This window comes from Hyperoodon ampullatus (assembly GCF_949752795.1).
Source record: "Hyperoodon ampullatus genome assembly, chromosome: 16".
In the NCBI taxonomy this organism is placed as follows: Eukaryota; Metazoa; Chordata; class Mammalia; order Artiodactyla; family Ziphiidae; genus Hyperoodon; species Hyperoodon ampullatus.
This window is the reverse complement of record NC_136929.1, coordinates 69,318,067-69,335,630: the sequence shown is the minus strand read 5'-3', so window position 1 is coordinate 69,335,630 and position 17,564 is coordinate 69,318,067. Positions and strand designations below refer to the sequence as shown.

General features: G+C 35.4%; 1 protein-coding gene across 4 annotated transcripts in view; it reads left to right on the top strand.

Annotated features, from left to right (window-relative positions):
* PDS5B (PDS5 cohesin associated factor B) overlaps nucleotides 1-17,564 on the top strand; it is a gene marked incomplete at both ends in the record, with an annotated part of 121,700 nt that overhangs the window by 89,454 nt on the left and 14,682 nt on the right. For all 4 annotated transcript variants that reach the window (XM_079721590.1, XM_079721591.1, XM_079721589.1 and 1 more), the window contains 4 exons: nucleotides 4,414-4,537; nucleotides 12,661-12,865; nucleotides 15,199-15,313; nucleotides 17,102-17,234. In XM_079721590.1, coding sequence (XP_079577716.1) covers nucleotides 4,414-4,537; nucleotides 12,661-12,865; nucleotides 15,199-15,313; nucleotides 17,102-17,234 — 577 coding nt within the window. The remainder of the gene's footprint in view (nucleotides 1-4,413; nucleotides 4,538-12,660; nucleotides 12,866-15,198; nucleotides 15,314-17,101; nucleotides 17,235-17,564) is intronic.

Sequence of the window (17,564 nt, the reverse complement as noted above, 5' to 3'; positions counted from 1 at the left end):
AGAAGGATCAGTATAAGTTCTTTTTTGTATGTTTCGTAGAATTCCCCAGTGAAGCCATCTGGTCCTGGGCTTCTGTTTGTAGGAATTTGTTTTTTTTCTCAGATTCTATATCATTCTAGTGGTTGGCCTGTTCAAGTTATCTGTTTCTTCTTGATTCAGTTTTGATGGACTGTATGTTTCTCGAAAGTTGTCTGCTGCTTCTAGGTTCACAGTATTGTTCATAGTATTCTCTTTTTTTTATTTTTATTTTTTGTATTTATGTGGTATCAGTTGGGACTTCTCATCTTTCATTTCTTATTTTGTTTATTTATGTCTTCTCTCTTTTCTTCTTGGTGAGCCTGGCCAGAGGTTTGTCAATTTTGTTTACCCTTTCAAAGAACTAGCTCTTGGTTTTATTGATTTTTTTTCTATTGTTTTTTTAATCTCTATTTTAGTTATTTCCTCTCTGATCTTTATTATCTCCTTCAGCCTGCTGACTTTAGGTTTTGTTTGTTCTTCTTTTTCTAATTCTTTTAGGTGGTGGGTTAGGTTGTTTATTTGAGATTTTTCTTGTTTCTTAAAGAAGACCTGTATTGCTATGAACTTCCCTCTAAGAACTGCTTTTGCTGTATCCCGTAGATTTTCTATGGTTGTGTTTTCATTGTCATTTGCCTCAAAGCGTTTTTAAATTTCTTCTTTGATTTCATTGTTGCCCCGTTGGTTTTTTAGTAGCATATTGTTTAGTCTCCATGTAATTGTTTTTTTCTCATTCTTTTTCTGTGGTTGATTTCTAGTCTCATGCCGTTGTGGTCAGAAAAGATGCTTGAAATAATTTCTGTACTCTTAAATTTGTTGAGGCTTGTTTTGTGCCCTAGTATGTGGTCTCTCCTAGGGAATGTTCCATGTGCCCTTAAAAAGAATGTGTATTCTGCTTTTTTTGGATGTAATATACTGAAGATATCAATTAAGTCTAACTGTTCTGTTGTATCATTTAGGATCTCTCTTGCCTTATTGATTTTCTGTCTTGAAGATCTGTCCATTGATGTGAATGGGGTGTTAAAGTCTCCTACTATTATTGTATTCCTGTCAGTTTCTCTCTTTATGTGTGTTAGTATTTGTTTTATGTGTTTGGGTGCTCCTATATTGGGTGCATATACGTTGGCAAGTGTAATATTCTCTCCTTGTACTGATCCTTTTATCATTATATAGTGTCCTTTTTTATCTTTCTTTATAGCCTTTGTTTTAAAGTCTGTTTTGTCTGATATGAGTATTTTGACCCCCAGTCTCTTGTCATTTCTGTTTGCATGAAATATCTTTTTCCGTCCCCTCACTTCAATCTGTGTGTGTCCTTTGCCCTAAAGTAGGTCTCTTGTAGGCAGCATATTGTAGGCTCTTGTTTGTTTTTTTTTTTATCCAATCTGCCACTCTATGTCTTTTGATTGGAGCATTTAGTCCATCGACATTTAAGGTAATTTTTGATAGATATGTATTTATTGCCATTTTAAACCTTGTTTTCCCATTGATTTTATATTTCTTCTTTGTCCCTTTCTTTTCCTTTTTCCTTTTGTGGTTTGATGATTTTCTTTTGTGTTATTCTTATGTTCTCTTCCTTTTTGTTTTTGTGAATCTATTGTATGTTTTTGATTTGTGGTTGCCCTGTTTTTCAAATACGTTAACACTTTTCCTATATTTCCTTGCTTTAGACTGGTAGTCATACAGGCTCAAACAAATTAAAAAAAAAAATGTATGTTTTCTTACTCTCCTCTGCCACATTTTATGATTTTGATGTCCTCTTACATCTTCATGTTCACACTTTTGCTGTTCATTGTGGTAATCATTGCTTTCACAGAAATTTTTTGATGTTTTTTTAATCTGTGTACTTGCTTATTTAAGTGATTTACTTTCCAATTATGACTTTCTCTTTCCTATAGATTTTTACATCTTTTCTACTTAGAGAAGACCTTTCAGTATTTCCTTTAGGATAGGTTTAGTATTGCTGTATTCTTTTAGTTTTTGTTTGTCTGAGAAATTCTTTATCTTTCCTTCTATTCTAAGTGATAATCTTGCTGGGTAGAGTATCCTAGGTTGCAGATTTTTCCCTTTCAGGACTTTGAATATATCTTGCCATTCCCTTCCGGCCTGCAACGTTTCTGTAGAGAAATCAGCTGATAGCCTTATGGGGGTTTCCCTGTAATTAACACTTTGTTTTTCTCTTGCTGCCTGTAGAGTCCTCTCTTTATCTTTAACATTTGCCATTTTTATTATAATATGTCTTGGTGTAAGTCTGTTTGGGTTTATCTTGTTCGGGACCCTCTTTGCTTCCTGTATCTAGATATCTGTTTCTTTCTTTAGGCTTGGGAAGTTTTCAGCCTTAAGTTCTTCAAATACATTTTCAATCCCTTTTTCTCTTTCCTCTTGTTCTGGAATCCCTATGATGCGTAGATTGACACGCTTTATATTGTTCATTTTTTTTCATTTGGGTTTCTGTCTGCTGTTCTAACTGGGTGATTTCCATTATTCTATCTTCCACATCACTTATTCCTTCTTCTGCAGTATTCATTTTGCTCTTCATAGCCTTTAGTTCAGTTTTCGTCTCTTCCAATGAATTCTCTATTTTTTCTTGGCTCCTCCTTATAGTTTCTAGGTCCTTCTTACAGTAGTCTGCATCTCTGTCTATAGCCGTTCTTGATTCCTTCAGTATTTTCATTATCTCCTTTTGAACTTGGTGTCTATTAGATTGAAGCAGTCTGTTTCATTGTTTGTTCTTTCAGGGGAATTCTCTCCATCTTTTAATTGGGAATGGTTCCTCTGCTTCTTCATTTTACGTATATTTCTCTTGCTCTATGAGTTTAGGAGAAACTTGGAGGGTATTTTTATGTGGGAATGTCCCTGTGTAGCCTGCGTGGGTTTAGTATTTTTTGGTGTGAGGGCTGTTTTTAGTATGGATGCCTGCCACCCCTTTCCTCAGTGTATGCTGGCCATTATCCCCTTGATAGGAGGTGTGACTGATGTTGTAGTGACCAGAGTCTGCACAGGATATTGACCAGGGCCTTCTCTTTGCTCTGTGGTTGTCATTGCTTTGTCGGGGCAGGGTCTGCTCCCTAGTTGTTGGAGTAGAAGCCCCAGATAATGTTTCTAAAGCTGTGGTGCAAGGTAGGCGGGATTGGAATGCTCCCACTGGGAGAGGAGCCACTGAGTGTTCTTCCACTGGAGCTGTTCAACTGAGTGTGCTCTTTTGTGTCACCTTTCACCTGTTGTGCAGACTCACAAAATACACTGTTGTTGGTACTGCCCTTGGCCCCACCTCAACTGTGGGTATGCCAGCAGTCATCCCTGGTGTCTCTCAGGAGTTCTTTCCACAAGGCCACCAGTGCAGATCCACTGAAGTCAGGTCTCAGGACTGAAGTAGTCATGCACCTGGACCCGCTGTGGGAGCTATGGAGGCAGCTCAGACCCTAGCCCGGCCCAGCCCCCGTGTGTACGTGCCCACAGAGCCTGCAGCTGCTAAGACCTGATGTGTCCCCGCTGCGGGAGCACTCACCGGGTCTCCGTTTTTAAACCGGGTCTTCAAAAACGTAGTTGTAAAGTATTGTAATTATTTATTTTTTATTTATACTAAAAAAACTCCAACAAGAAAAATCAGACTTTTCTTAGCACTGGTTGGGTGATTTACCTTATAATAACTACTTGGAATATTGCTGTTGATGAACTGAAAAGCAGTATGAATATTAAATAATAATCTTTTACTATGGAACTACATAGGGGATCCTAATTAAGGAGTTACAGCTTCCCTCCTTACATTAGTCCAGTTACATTAGTAATTCATCTAACATGTCACTGTATTAGGAAGGATTGTTTAAATATATTTACTAGTCAGGAATTTCCTAATTGTTTAAGTATGTCCCATTTAGCAAAAATTTTCTTTCCTTAAACTTAAATATAGGCTCTTGGGGATATTTCAAAGATTGAATACTAGCTAAAAGTAGTAATGTTTTACCACTACACCTGCTTTCATTCCACTTCTTTTGTACTTAGCTCCATCGTTTTAGTTGACTGATTAGGAAGTTAGGATATTTTATGCCTAATATATAAGTAAACACATATTAAAAAAAAATCTGTAATGGAAGACTTAAGACCTAACAACCAAACATACAAATATATTTGTTCTAGGCTTGGCTGAAAGCTGTTTTGTGTGGGATAAGAAAATTCAATGACTAGCATAGACTTATGTTCAAGAGAAGAATTTTGTGGCATTACACACCATCTTAGAGAAGTTAAGGAAACATAATATGGTGTTCAGTATCACTAAATTGTTTTCTGCCCTTTTTTTTTCTTGGCCAGAGGAATTTTTATAAAATTAAATATTCAAAGTAGGAATGTTTTTGTGCAGACATTTAGAAATCTAATTCACATTCTTTCTTGCTTATTTTTCAGTAAACCAGATATGTCACGTCTGAGACTTGCTGCTGGGAGTGCTATTGTGAAGCTGGCACAGGAACCCTGTTATCATGAAATTATCACATTAGAACAATATCAGCTATGTGCTTTAGCTATCAATGTAAGGAAAATGGCTATATAGAACATGACTTTCTATGGTCTTTGACTTTTAGGAAGGAGAAAGTCCACCATGATAAAGAGATAAAAATCTTGAATGTTTGTGTCTCCTCTTGGAAAATTTATGTATGTGAAACATTTCAGAGTTCTAAAACTGTCATTTGAATTATGGGTTGCTGACATAGTACAGTTGATTCTTGTTATTTGCACTAGAACACAACTTTGTTTTTTGTCTGGTTCTGCTTAATGGCACCTTTTTTAGTGTATAGTTGTTTAATTAACATTGAACTCATGGCCAACAGCACTGTAACTCATGCTTGTGAAGCTTATGTGACACAGATTTTCTCCATAAGACACATAGAGCCTTCTTGCTCTTAGGAACACGAAACAGCACTTCAGCAGTATGCATGGGAGCTATTTTAAACAAAATCACCAATAAAAAGTATAAAAATGCAAAAAATGTGGCACTACAGAGACCACCAAACAGACATTTGTTTATGATAATGAGAGCTGAAGCAGGGAGGCAGAACGTTGCTTTGTTTGACTTCTGCTGGGACGTGTGTCAGGCGACTCAAACTTTTCGCATCTCTGTTCATTTACTCTTTTTTATTTTTTTAACATCTTTATTGGAGTATAATTGCTTTACGATGATGTGTTATTTTCTGCTTTATAACAAAGTGAATCAGCTGTACATATACATATATCCCCATATCAATTCCCTCTTGCGTCTCCCTCCCTCCCACCTTCCCTATCCCACCCCACTAGGTGGTCACAAAGCACCAAGCTGATCTCCCTGTGCTATGCGAGCTGATCTCCCTGTGCTATGCGGCTGCTTCCCACTAGCTATTGGTTTTACATTTGGTAGTGTATATATGTACATGTCACTCTCTCACTTTGTCCCAGCTTACCCTTCCCCCTCCCCATGTCCTCAAGTCCATTCTCTAGTACGTCTATGTCTTTATTCCTGTCCTGCCCCTAGGTTCTTCAGGACATTTTTTTTTTTTTTTTTGTATTACAGACTCTAGGTCCATCCACCTTACTACAAATAACTCAATTTCATTTCTTTTTATGGCTGAGTAATATTCCATTGTATATATGTGCCACATCTTCTTTATCCATTCATCTGTCAGTGGACAATTAGGTTTTTTCCATGTCCCGGCTATTGTAAATAGAGCTGCAATGAACATTGTGGTACCTGACTCTTGGTATTATGGTTTTCTCAGGGTATATGCCCAGTAGTGGGATTGCTGGGTCGTATGGTAGTTCTATTTTTAGTTTTTTAAGGAACCTCCATACTGTTCTCCATAGTGGCTGTATCAATTTACACTCCCACCAACAGTGCAAGAGGGTTCCCTTTTCTCCACACCCTCTCCAGCATTTATTGTTTGTAGATTTTTTAATGATGGCCGTTCTGACTGGTATGAGGTGATACCTCATTGTAGTTTTGATTTGCATTTCTCTAATGATTAGTGATGTTGAGCATCCTTTCATGTGTTTGTTGGCAATCTGTATGTCTTCTTTGGAGAAATATCTATTTAGGTCTTCTGCCCATTTTTGGATTGGGCTGTTTGTTTTTTTGATATTGAACTGCATGAGCTGCTTGTAAATTTTGGAGATTAATCCTTTGTCAGTTGCTTCATTTGCAAATATTTTCTCCCATTCTGAGGGTTGTCTTCTCGTCTTGTTTATGGTTTCTTTTGCTGTGCAAAAGCTTTCAAGTTTCATTAGGTTCCATTTGTTTATTTTTGTGTTTATTTCCATTTCTCGTATGGAAACACAAAAGACCCCGAATAGCCAAAGCAATCTTGAGAAAGAAAAAGTGCTGCAAGTATTGATTTGGGTTTACAAATAAATTTTAGTGAGTAGGTGAATTCACAAATTTGTAATGTGTGAATAATAAGGATTGAATGGATTTAGTTCTTAAAAGGAAGGAAAATATATAGAAACGTATAGTTTTATGAAGACGTGGTAGAGGTTAATATTAGGGCAGAAGCATTTCTTATTACTCAGTGAATTAGAATTTCAAGTTATTAACAGTGATACTAATGAATTCATATTCCAGTCTTGCAGATTTCATATTAGAGTACCATAATATTTGAACTCTATAACTTTACAAGTTTTCAGCATCATTGAGAAAATTAAAGAAAAAGGACTTCTATAGTAATAAATATGATATTCCAATATGAGTTTTTCATAATTTGGTTATTTTACACTTGATTTTCCTGTTCTTTTCCAAGCAGTCTTATGTATAAGAATTTGGTACTTTTTAGGGATACTTGCAATTTTTCTCTCCATTCTCTGCTTCCTTCTACTGCTTTTTAAAAAATTGCTGCTTATGTATAACCCTTAGACATAAACAGTCATCTGTTTTTTTAATTGTAATTATTTTATCACTTTATAGTACTTCAGTGTTTAAAACAGCTATTCCAAATTCTGTTTGTTATGATTTGTTTTAGTTTTTGCTGTTGTTATTCAGATATTAGACTAAACAATAGCAGAAATGAGATTTTGCGGAGCCCATAATTTCCTGGTTTAGTTTTCCCCCTTTAATTTGGAGATAATCTTATTTTTCAATAAAATGAAAATTGTTTAAAAGTATATATTAAATTACTTAGAAAACAAACTATGTAATTATTTTTTCAAATTGGTAGTACTTGCAGTCCATTGAGTTGTTGGATTCTTGGTCTGGTATTTCTTAGGGTATTGGTGTTGTCAGTTGTGAAGTAGAAATTTTTTTTTTTAAAGGGATGTATGAAAATATGTTCAAAGAGTGGGCTTTGTTTGAAACTCGCTGTGTGTAGTAAGTATGTGCAGATCATTAGTTAAATGTCTACTACGTGCAAAAAGCATCCACACTTGCGTCTTTCTTTCTAGAGACTTTCTTTTCTAGCACACTATTTGTTTTATGTTACTATCTCAATCACCAGATTCCTAGTAGGTCAAAGTTCAGATTACCTAAGTTTAAAGATTGTTTTGGGGCTTCCCTGGTGGCGCAGTGGTTGAGAGTCCGCCTGCCAATGCAGGGGACCCAGGTTCGTGCCACGGTCTGGGAGGATCCCACATGCCGCGGAGCGGCTGGGCCCGTGAGCCATGGCCGCTGAGCCTGCACGTCCAGAGCCTGTGGTCCACAATGGGAGAGGCCACAACAGTGAGAGGCCCGCTACTGCAAGAAAAAAATAATAAATAAAGATTGTTTTGAAATTCTGACTGTGGAACATGTGTTAATGGTTCAGAGTTAATTATTAGCACATTTTCACAACTTACAAACATGAAATTACCCTATCCTATGCAAAACTTTTAACTAATTCTGCTTTTCCTTTAAACCACATGCTTGTATCTTCTTTTTAAACCTCCAAATCTCAAGAAAGAGTAATCTGTATCTTTGTCTCTCTGATCCTCTCACTCCTCACTACTCATATTTTGCCATTTGCCTTCACTGTTTTCCAAAAATGGTCTAATTAAGTCCCCCAATCCAATGATCGTAATTTTTTTTTTTTTTTACCTGTACGCGGGCCTCTCACTGCTGTGGCCTCTCCCGTTGCGGAGCACAGGCTCCAGACGTGCAGGCTCAGTGGCCATGGCTCACGGGCCCAGCCACTCAGCGGCATGTGGGATCTTCCCGGACTGGGGCACGAACCCGTGTCCCCTGCATTGGCAGGCGGACTCTCAACCACTGCGCCACCAGGGAAGCCCCAATGATCTTAATTTTTATTATACATGTCCTTTTTGCATCATTTGACACAGCTCATTGCACCTTTATTCTTGAAACGCTCTTCTTTGTTTTTTGTCTCCTGATCTTTGTCATGCTTTTCGACTATGTTTTCTGGCCCTTCTCAAGTTTCTGGTCCCACTTCCAGTGCTAAACAGAAATTTCAAACTTTCATGTCTGTGAACGTAAGCCTGAATCTTTCCCAAATCTATTCTTTCCTGACATGCAGAGAGCCTCAATAAGCATTAAATAAAACTGGTTGGCATTTCTTAGACCTAAAATCATGATTTATATTTGACTATTTGCTTGTAGTTACACCTTGTTGCAAAAGTACAGATAATTCTGTCCTTTGATATCTATTATATCTCTTTTCATTCATATCTTTTTTTTTTTTTTTTTTTTTTTGCGGTACGCGGGCTTCTCGCTGTTGTGGCCTCTCCCATTGCGGAGCACAGGCTCCGGATGCGCTTGCTCAGCGGCCATGGCTCACGGGCCTAGCCGCTCCAAGGCATGTGGGATCTTCCCAGACCGGGGCATGAACCCACGTCCCCTGCATCGGCAGGCGGACTCTCAACCACTGCGCCACCAGGGAAGCCCCCATTCATATCTTCTTAACCATTCTTACTGCTGTACCCATCATTAGCTCTCAACTATGCTATTCTCTGTAGTTGGTTAAATTTCCCTGTCACGGTTCTGATCATGTTATTCCCCTGGTCAAAAATATTTAGGCGCTTACACTCGTAAGAAAGAAAAAATTGCATATATTTTACATTGCCATTCAAGCCCTTCTAATATTTGGACCCAAATATACATTTAAAAATTCTGTTTAGCACACTGCCCTTTACCCATGCTTATTTCAATGAAGCCGAACATTTTTTTCTTTTATGTACCTGTGGTTTGCTGCCTCTAATTTTGTTTTCACCCTCTCATTTCTGCACATCCAAATTCAACCCTTTCTGCAAATCAAGGCTCAGGCACAGCCTTCTCCACACAACTTGCTCTTATTCTTACAGCTACAGATTTTATATATAGTCCTCCGGTACATACATGCATTGTGCTTAGTTATGTACCTATGGTTTATTTCTCTTTGCTTGAGTTGAGATCTTTAAAGGCAATATTGTGTCTCAGTGACCTTTGTCATGTATTTGAATAGAAAGTAAATAAAGAGGAATAGAAATTCAATAATAATAAAATCATTTAATAATTACTTAGGTATTTTAGAATTTGAATGCAATTCATGAAAATTTGCTGTGTACTGCTATGTGCTATGCATTGTTCTAGGTTCTGTAAATGCAAAGATGAGTCATGGCTACAGCCCTCAAGAAGATAACCTCTTAGGAGAACAGAAAATATAAATAAGCGTTGATAACACAGTGCAGTACACAGAGTAATTGAACTATTTGCAAGATACTAGAAGTAGCTCTGAGGATAATTTATACTTAAAAAGTACACTTTGCTGTACAGCAGAAATTAACGCAACATTGTAAATCAACTATATTTCAGTTTGAAAAAGGACATTAAAATTTAATTTAAGATGCAGGCTAAAATTAATTTCTTAGTAGTGAATAAAAACTTTGATCAGAACTTTATCCTTGCAAAAAATATTTTGTAGTATTAGACACCATCTTCTTTAGACACCATCTTCTTTATGTTGAACCAATTATTGGTTATAAGTATAACCATGATAGTATGAAGTGTGCTTTTTTGAGAGTGTATTTTTCCTGATAAAAATTGTATCACTCTATCCTTTACTTCACATGCTTTTATAACCTAGTCAAAAGGGTAAATCTTTACTTCACATTTTTAAATAACCTAGTCAAAAGGATAAATCTGTCCTTCATATTTTTTTTATAACCTAACGAAAAGGGTAAATCTTTGCAAAAAACAAAAAACAAACATTGGAAGACTTCCTCAGTTCCCAGGAGCACGTCTTTTCATCTTTATTCACATGATTCTTTTTTGATGTACATATTGTATCATCATCGTGGTCAATTTTCTAATCTTTTGTTGTTAAATGTGTCAGTTGCCTGGCATGATTTGACAGTTCTTTTCTAACATCACTTTTTGAAACTCTCCTACCTTTGCTATGATTCACAATTGACTTTGTAATGAATTTGCATTGTACTGTTGGATCCTCAATGATTAATGAGAGAATGACATGGTCTATCCCCCTAGTGTATCTAACTAGGGGATAGGGATAGGGGGAGGGATGTTTGAGTGCTATTCAGTGTTTTTGTTGTTTGCTTTATTGAAGTATATTTGATTTATAATATTGTGTTAGTTTCAGGTGTAACCAGCTTAGTGATTCAGGTTGACTTTTGCAGATTATATTCCACTATATAGATTATTACAAGATATTAGGTATAATTCCCTGTGCTATACAGTAAATCCTTATTGCTTTTCTATTTTATGTATAGTACTTTGTATCTATTAATCCCATACTCCTAATTTGTTCCTCTCCCTCTTGTTTAATATTTTAATGAATGGTCTGTTCATTTGTGAATATATTTGTGATATATTGACTTTTACTTACACAGTTTGTAATTGGGTATTTTTATAATAAATAATTGAATAATGAAAATTCCTCTCCCTATAGGAGTAATACTGAGGAAGTAATGAGATAAGTTTAACTTCCTTTTGTGGATTATGAGGGTAGATAATAGACAATATTTCTGTGAAAGCTTGACTACTTCTTTTTTCTAATTGAAGTATAGTTGATTTACAGTGTTGTGGTAATGTATGCTGTACAGCAAAGTGATTCAGGTGTGTGTGTGTCTGTCTGTATGTTCTTTTTTATATTCTTTTCCATGATGGTTTATCACAGGATGTTGAATATAGTTCCCTGTGCTCTACAGTAGGACCTTGTTGTTTTTCCATTATATATATAATAGTTTACGTCTGCTAACCCCAAGCTCCCACTCCATCCCTCCCCCACCCCACTTTTTCCTGGGCATATGTCCTGAAAAGATAAAAACTCTGATAGAAGATATGTTTTATATATATATATGTACAGTGGAATATTAGCCATAAAAAAGAATGAAATTATTATTGTATCATTCTTTTTATGGCTGAGTAGTATTCCATTGTATATATGTACCACATCTTTATCCATTCATCTGTTGATGGACATTTAAGTTGTTTCCATATCTTGGCTATTGTGTATAGTGCTGTTATGAATAAAGGAGTGCCTGTTCTTTTTGAATTATAGTTTTGTCCAGGTATATTCCCAGGAGTGGGATTGCTGGATCATATGGCAACTATGTTTTTAGTTTTTTTGAGGAACCTCTATACTGTTTTCCATAGTGGCTGCACTTGACTACTTTTTTAAAAGTGGGTATTTGGTATTGTAATAAACTGAAGTTTAAGTTAAATGAAAGAAGATACCCAAAATAGGGATTTAATGATAAGGGCAAGATGTTATGACCTAGGTTTCAAAGAAAAACAAAATTTCTATTCTCAATAGAAGAAATAAACATAAAGTTGCAATAATATGAAACATACTACATGTTATGTTCATTGGTGGAGTGTTAGGTGTAATAATGAAAGTCTTTTTATGTCATAGAAGGTCTTTGTATGTCTCATATATGGCTCAAAAGTCATATGAGCTTTTCCCTGTAGTTTAGAAAAAATTCCCATAATCTGTGTACCAGATATTGTGCTAGGTTTAGAGGCACAAAGAAAAATAAAGGTGTCGTTCTCATCTTCAAGGAACAGCACTGGGTAAGACAGATAAACCAGTCGTTTTCATACTGTATACTAAAGGCTATGGTGGAAATATGCAGAGTGCTAAGGGAGCCAGAAGTGGATGCAGGATACAGATTCCACAGTGATTTCTGAAAGATACAGGAGCTGTCGTTAAAGATGAGGACTAGGAGAGTGGAGGTGGGTGGTCTAGGAGAGTGAGTAGTGTGAAGAAAGCCGGCACAGTGGCAATGAACAGATTGGTTCATTTATAGAACTAAAAGTAATGTGATGTTTCTGAAATTAGTAACTCCTGCCTTCAGAGTTGTCCATTTTAATCTGAATAGTTTTTTAAATGATAGGACTAAAATATATAAATTGGACAGTTTTATCTTGCTCAGCAAATGAAAAAGCTAAATATTAGATAGTGTTCAAACTTTTTTTTTACATATCTCATTTATTTAAGTTAGGATGGATTAATATTTACTAGTGTTATCTGTTTTAAGATTACATTCAAATATGTTCTAACACCAGGTAGCTGGTAGTTATTAGGGTCCAGGTGATCACTCCAGCCTTGATATTAACTTATCACATCTCAGTCTTGTGAACAGAAGCAGTGATTGTGGGTAAACTTGCTATGTTTACCCTTCTGGTTACTTGATCTAGTGAATTTCATATCTAAAGTTGTTATTCTTTGGTACCATGTGGATAATACGTTGAATAATTGTGTCTTTCAGGATGAATGCTATCAAGTAAGACAAGTGTTTGCTCAGAAACTGCACAAAGGTCTTTCCCGATTACGGCTTCCACTTGAGTATATGGCAATTTGTGCACTTTGTGCAAAAGATCCTGTAAAAGAAAGAAGAGCTCATGCCAGGCAGTGTCTGGTAAAAAATATCAATGTGAGACGCGAGTATCTGAAACAGCATGCAGCTGTTAGTGGTAAGCGTATATGAAAATGAAAAGTGTACATTCCCATCCTGCCAGTTTCAGTTTTATAGAACACAAAATGATGTTACTGTTATTTATTATATTCTAATTTGCCCTCATTAAATAAGAAGTTGTTACTGTTTTTCAGTAGCAGCTTTTCCTTTTCATAGGTCATTTTAAAATATAAATGCATGGGTATTTAAATATCAACCCATAGCTCTTTATGCAACTGACTAAAAGGCCAAGGGAAAAAAATCAGTGACTTTGGAGGTAAATAAAACAGTAAGCGGTACATTTATGTAGATTGTCTAAGCACTATCTTTTAGTTTAAGAAAGTACAGGTCTTTGATCTTTATTGGTTGCCCTCACCTGTAGCTGACATTAATAGCAGGTTCCTGTGTGCCTTTTTAAAATCTGCTTACTTTACCCCATCCACACTATTAGTTTTTGTGCCCCTCTGACTTCTGTGACTTGATCAACAGCATTAAAATCCATCCAGTTATGCAAGTCAGAAATCAGAGGCATTCTTCACGCCTTCTTTTTTCCTCTCATTGGTCACTAAATCCTCTTAATTCTTCTTCTGGATATCTTGAATATTTCTCCTCAACTCTCCTACACTGCTATATTTCACTTGGATTATTTTATATACTCCTAACTAACTCCCTGTTGTAAATGTTCCCCTGCCTCTGACCCACCTCCAGCTGTGCCACACCACTGTCAAAATTATCTTTCTAAAACAGATCAGATCACATCACTTCCTTGCTTGAAACCCTTGTCGATTCCTTACTGCTCATAGGATCAGGTTGAAGCTCATTAGCATGGCCCTTTATAGTTCACTCTCAGCCTGAGTTTTACGCTTTCTCTCTAGCTACTCCTGACTATAAATTCTGTGCTCATTGTACTCTGGATTATTTGAAATTTGTACAGCCATCTGTTTTCTCTGTTGTCAACTCTGTCTGGAAACTGCGTCCCCCTTCTGTCCAAACAAATAAACAAACAAAACCAAGGAGAGGGGTTTGCCCCTTTTGAATCCTTTAAAATACAGTTTTGGTGTTGCCTCATCACTAGGACCCTCTTTCTTTCTGTTCCTACCTCACCTTAGAAAAAATGAGGGCTCTGGAGTCAAATCCCACCACTGCCGTTTACTGGTTGTGTTTGGGCGGGTTACTTGCGCAATCTGAGCTTTAGTTTCCTTCTTGTAAGACTGGTATAGTTTTACTCATAGCTTATGGTGGTTATGATTATGATGAAAAAGTTATGTGTATAAAGCACCTGGCATAATGCATGGTCCAAAGAAGTACTCAGTAGTTAGCTATTCTTATTTTAGGGCACTCTCCACATTGAAGTATAGCTTCTGTCCTGTCCATGCTTTAGTGTGAGGTTTTTATCTAGTCTTATGCATCTTTATATTTAAAATAGTAAGCCCCAATAAAAATAGAAGGCCTGGAAAAGAGTAAGCACTCAATAAATGTTTGACAGACTTTTTCACTGACTTTTGAACCTTGTTACTTTTTTCTTCTATACCTACCTTGAAATGAATGATATTACACACAAACTTATTCTCTTTGAGTTCAGCAATAGAAATAAAGAAAACTTGGTGCCTTATTGACACATGCATTATTATACTCTAGATTGAACATCTGATTTAAAATTTTGAGAGTAGGAAATATAAAAAGAATTGTTCAGAGTATGAATCCTGGTCTTTTGAGTAACCTTTATTAAAACTAGTTAGGACTTCCATTCTACCTCTAATGGAATATGCTGATCTCAGTCAAAATATTAACATATTTGAATTTAAACTAAAAAGATGTTTGTTATTTAAAATGCCCTAGAAACAATGTCTATTCCTTTATATCTGTTCTTATGTTACAAATAATATCAAATAGTATCAACCGTTACTTCCTGTTTTTGTGTCATACTAACTGAAAAATTTACTAGTTTTTTTCATTTTGCTATGCAGCTTACAAGGGAGTGTTGAACATAGAGTTACTAATAATAAGAAAAATAGATCGTATGTTCCTTTGTCTTGAATATAGTTTGGGTCACTTTTTCCCATATCTATTGAAAATTGAAATATTTGTCTTTGTAGCCTCAGCACATGGTGCATTTAGTAGGCAAATCAATATTGGCCATGATGGATGAATGAATAAACTTTAATTTATGATGTACCTCAACACTGGACATTTCAGTATATTTTTCTTCCAGTCATATTGTGGTAAACTATTGGGATGCAGGAAGCATAGTATCAGAGAGAGAGAGAAAGAGAATGAGTAAGATTTGGTTTTCTAACCTGGCTGTTTTTGTTTTGTTTTGTTTTGTTTTTTCTTTTTCTTTTTCTTTTTCAGAAAAATTATTGTCTCTTCTACCCGAGTATGTTGTTCCATATACAATTCACCTTTTGGCACATGACCCAGATTATGTCAAAGTACAGGATATTGAACAACTTAAAGATGTTAAAGAGTAAGACTTTTTCCATCCCATTTTCATATTTTCTGAAAGTTTTTTCCCTTTCTTGCTGATAATGGAATCTCAGTTATAATTAGTATATTAAATTTATTTCATTTCTTAGGAGTTTAAGGTTCTTTACCTTATTTGTTCTCTTATTTTTCTTTTTTCATACCATCTCTTCATGTTTCATTTCTTATATAATTTCTCTAAACAACTTTGCATAATTACTGTATTACTGACATATTTCTCTACCAGTCTGGCATTTCTTTTTTATTGAAGCAACCCATTAAGAGTTTCCATTCCAGTTCTTATCTTTTCCTACTTTCATCTGAAACACTGTATAGATTTTCATGTGGGGAGAATTAATATTCTCTTTTATTCACATAGTAAGCACATTTTCTTTGCAGTTACTATCTTCCTCTATAAGGAATAGAGAATAGTCTAATTTAATAATGGGCCAAGTTGATAACCAGGCAACTGATCCCACTTACTACTTCATTGGTGATTCTCTAATTAAAGTTTATGACAGTTAACAGTTCTTTCAAAGATTCTTGTTGAGAGGCCAGAAGACTGTATATGCCTGGGTGTGGGATAGGGGAATATAACGGTATTTAGAGAAGTCTTTGTAAGACTACCAGAGTTCTTTAAAATATGGATGAGACCCTGTTTCTGTTACAATAAAGAATGACCTTTGTGGTTTTGAATAAATTAATTTCTTATGCCTTTAGCTTCTTATTAAAAGAAAATAACTCTTGGTTTCTTGATTCATAGAAATATTTTATAGTTAAATATTTGAGGTGCTTCAAGAGAATAAAATTAAATTATTGATAATTTTCTCATGACAAGAGAAAAAGATTTTACCCTCTTTTTGCCACAGTTTCTATTTTTAAAAAATAACCAGTTAGTTTTCCCAAAATGAATTCTGTGTTAGAGTGATTATATAACTAATGACAACTTTTAGCCACTCCTCCTCTCAGAACACATTAGTTTTTGAAATAGATAAAATATTCTTTGGAATTTACTAAACATTTTGGGCGGTATTTGTAAATTGCCCTAGTACAGCAATGAGTGATCTCCATTCCAGCAGAGAGCCACACCAGAAGAACTTATCCTGTGCCTGAGGTCTCAAAGGTTACTTTTTTCCCTTCTAGAATGATACCTTGTTTCACATTTCTCTCTTCTCCCATTTTCTCCTCTGTGCTCTCCCTCTGTCCCATTCTGTCTACATAACACAGAGACAAAGTACTTTCAGGTTTTTCTTGAGTAGAATTTAATGTAGTTAACTTTAAAACTGAGGTACTGAAACTTTCTTTTATTTTTTTCTTTATTTAAGCAAAAACAGTATGTAGAGTTGTCAGCCATGACTTTTTCCTCAGATTTATTCATGAAGATTCTTACCATTGAGTAAGGTGGTTAGATTTTCTTGAAGACTTCCATTCAGGACTACAGTCAGTCTTGAATATTTGAGGCTTCACTTTATCTATGGCCCAGTTATTCCTTTAGGCAGTCTTCCCTTCCTGTCATAGCCAGGGATTAAGATCACTTCATTCTTTGCACCATTTCTGTTTCTTTTTAACCTGCCTCCCTAGGAAAGTTAGTGAGACTTTGAGATGGGGTATTACGAACTCGCACGTACGTTGCCGATAAGTTGTGATATGTATGTGACATATTTTTTTTTCTCTATTGATGTACAGCTGTTTCTTTTTAATTTTTCCTGCTCCTGGAGTTCATTGTATTTATATTTAGAATTATATCTATATTTAACAGTGAATTTTTTCTTTTTTTCTTGGTATTTTTTAGGTGTCTTTGGTTTGTTCTGGAAATATTAATGGCTAAAAATGAAAATAACAGTCATGCATTTATCAGAAAGATGGTAGAAAATATTAAACAAACAAAAGATGCTCAAGGACCAGATGATGCAAAAATGAATGAAGTATGTAATTCTTTGTAAATAGTTATGATTCCATGTTGATTTCTAGCATTTGAATATAGGGTATGAAACTTCTGTAGACAACCTCAGTCTTTTCTGTTAGTAGTATAATAAATAGTTAGTAGTATTCATATTAGTAGTAATTAGACTTACTAACATCGAATTAATATAGAATTAGTAGTAATGCTGTTACTAGTAAACTAATGAAAATAATAGAGTAAGGCTTTTAACTTACACCTTTGTCCTGAAAACTACATACTAAATGCATGCTCTAGAATTACTCCTAATTCTCAGAGTCTAGGATACTGATTTAAGTACCTAATTTTCTTTTAA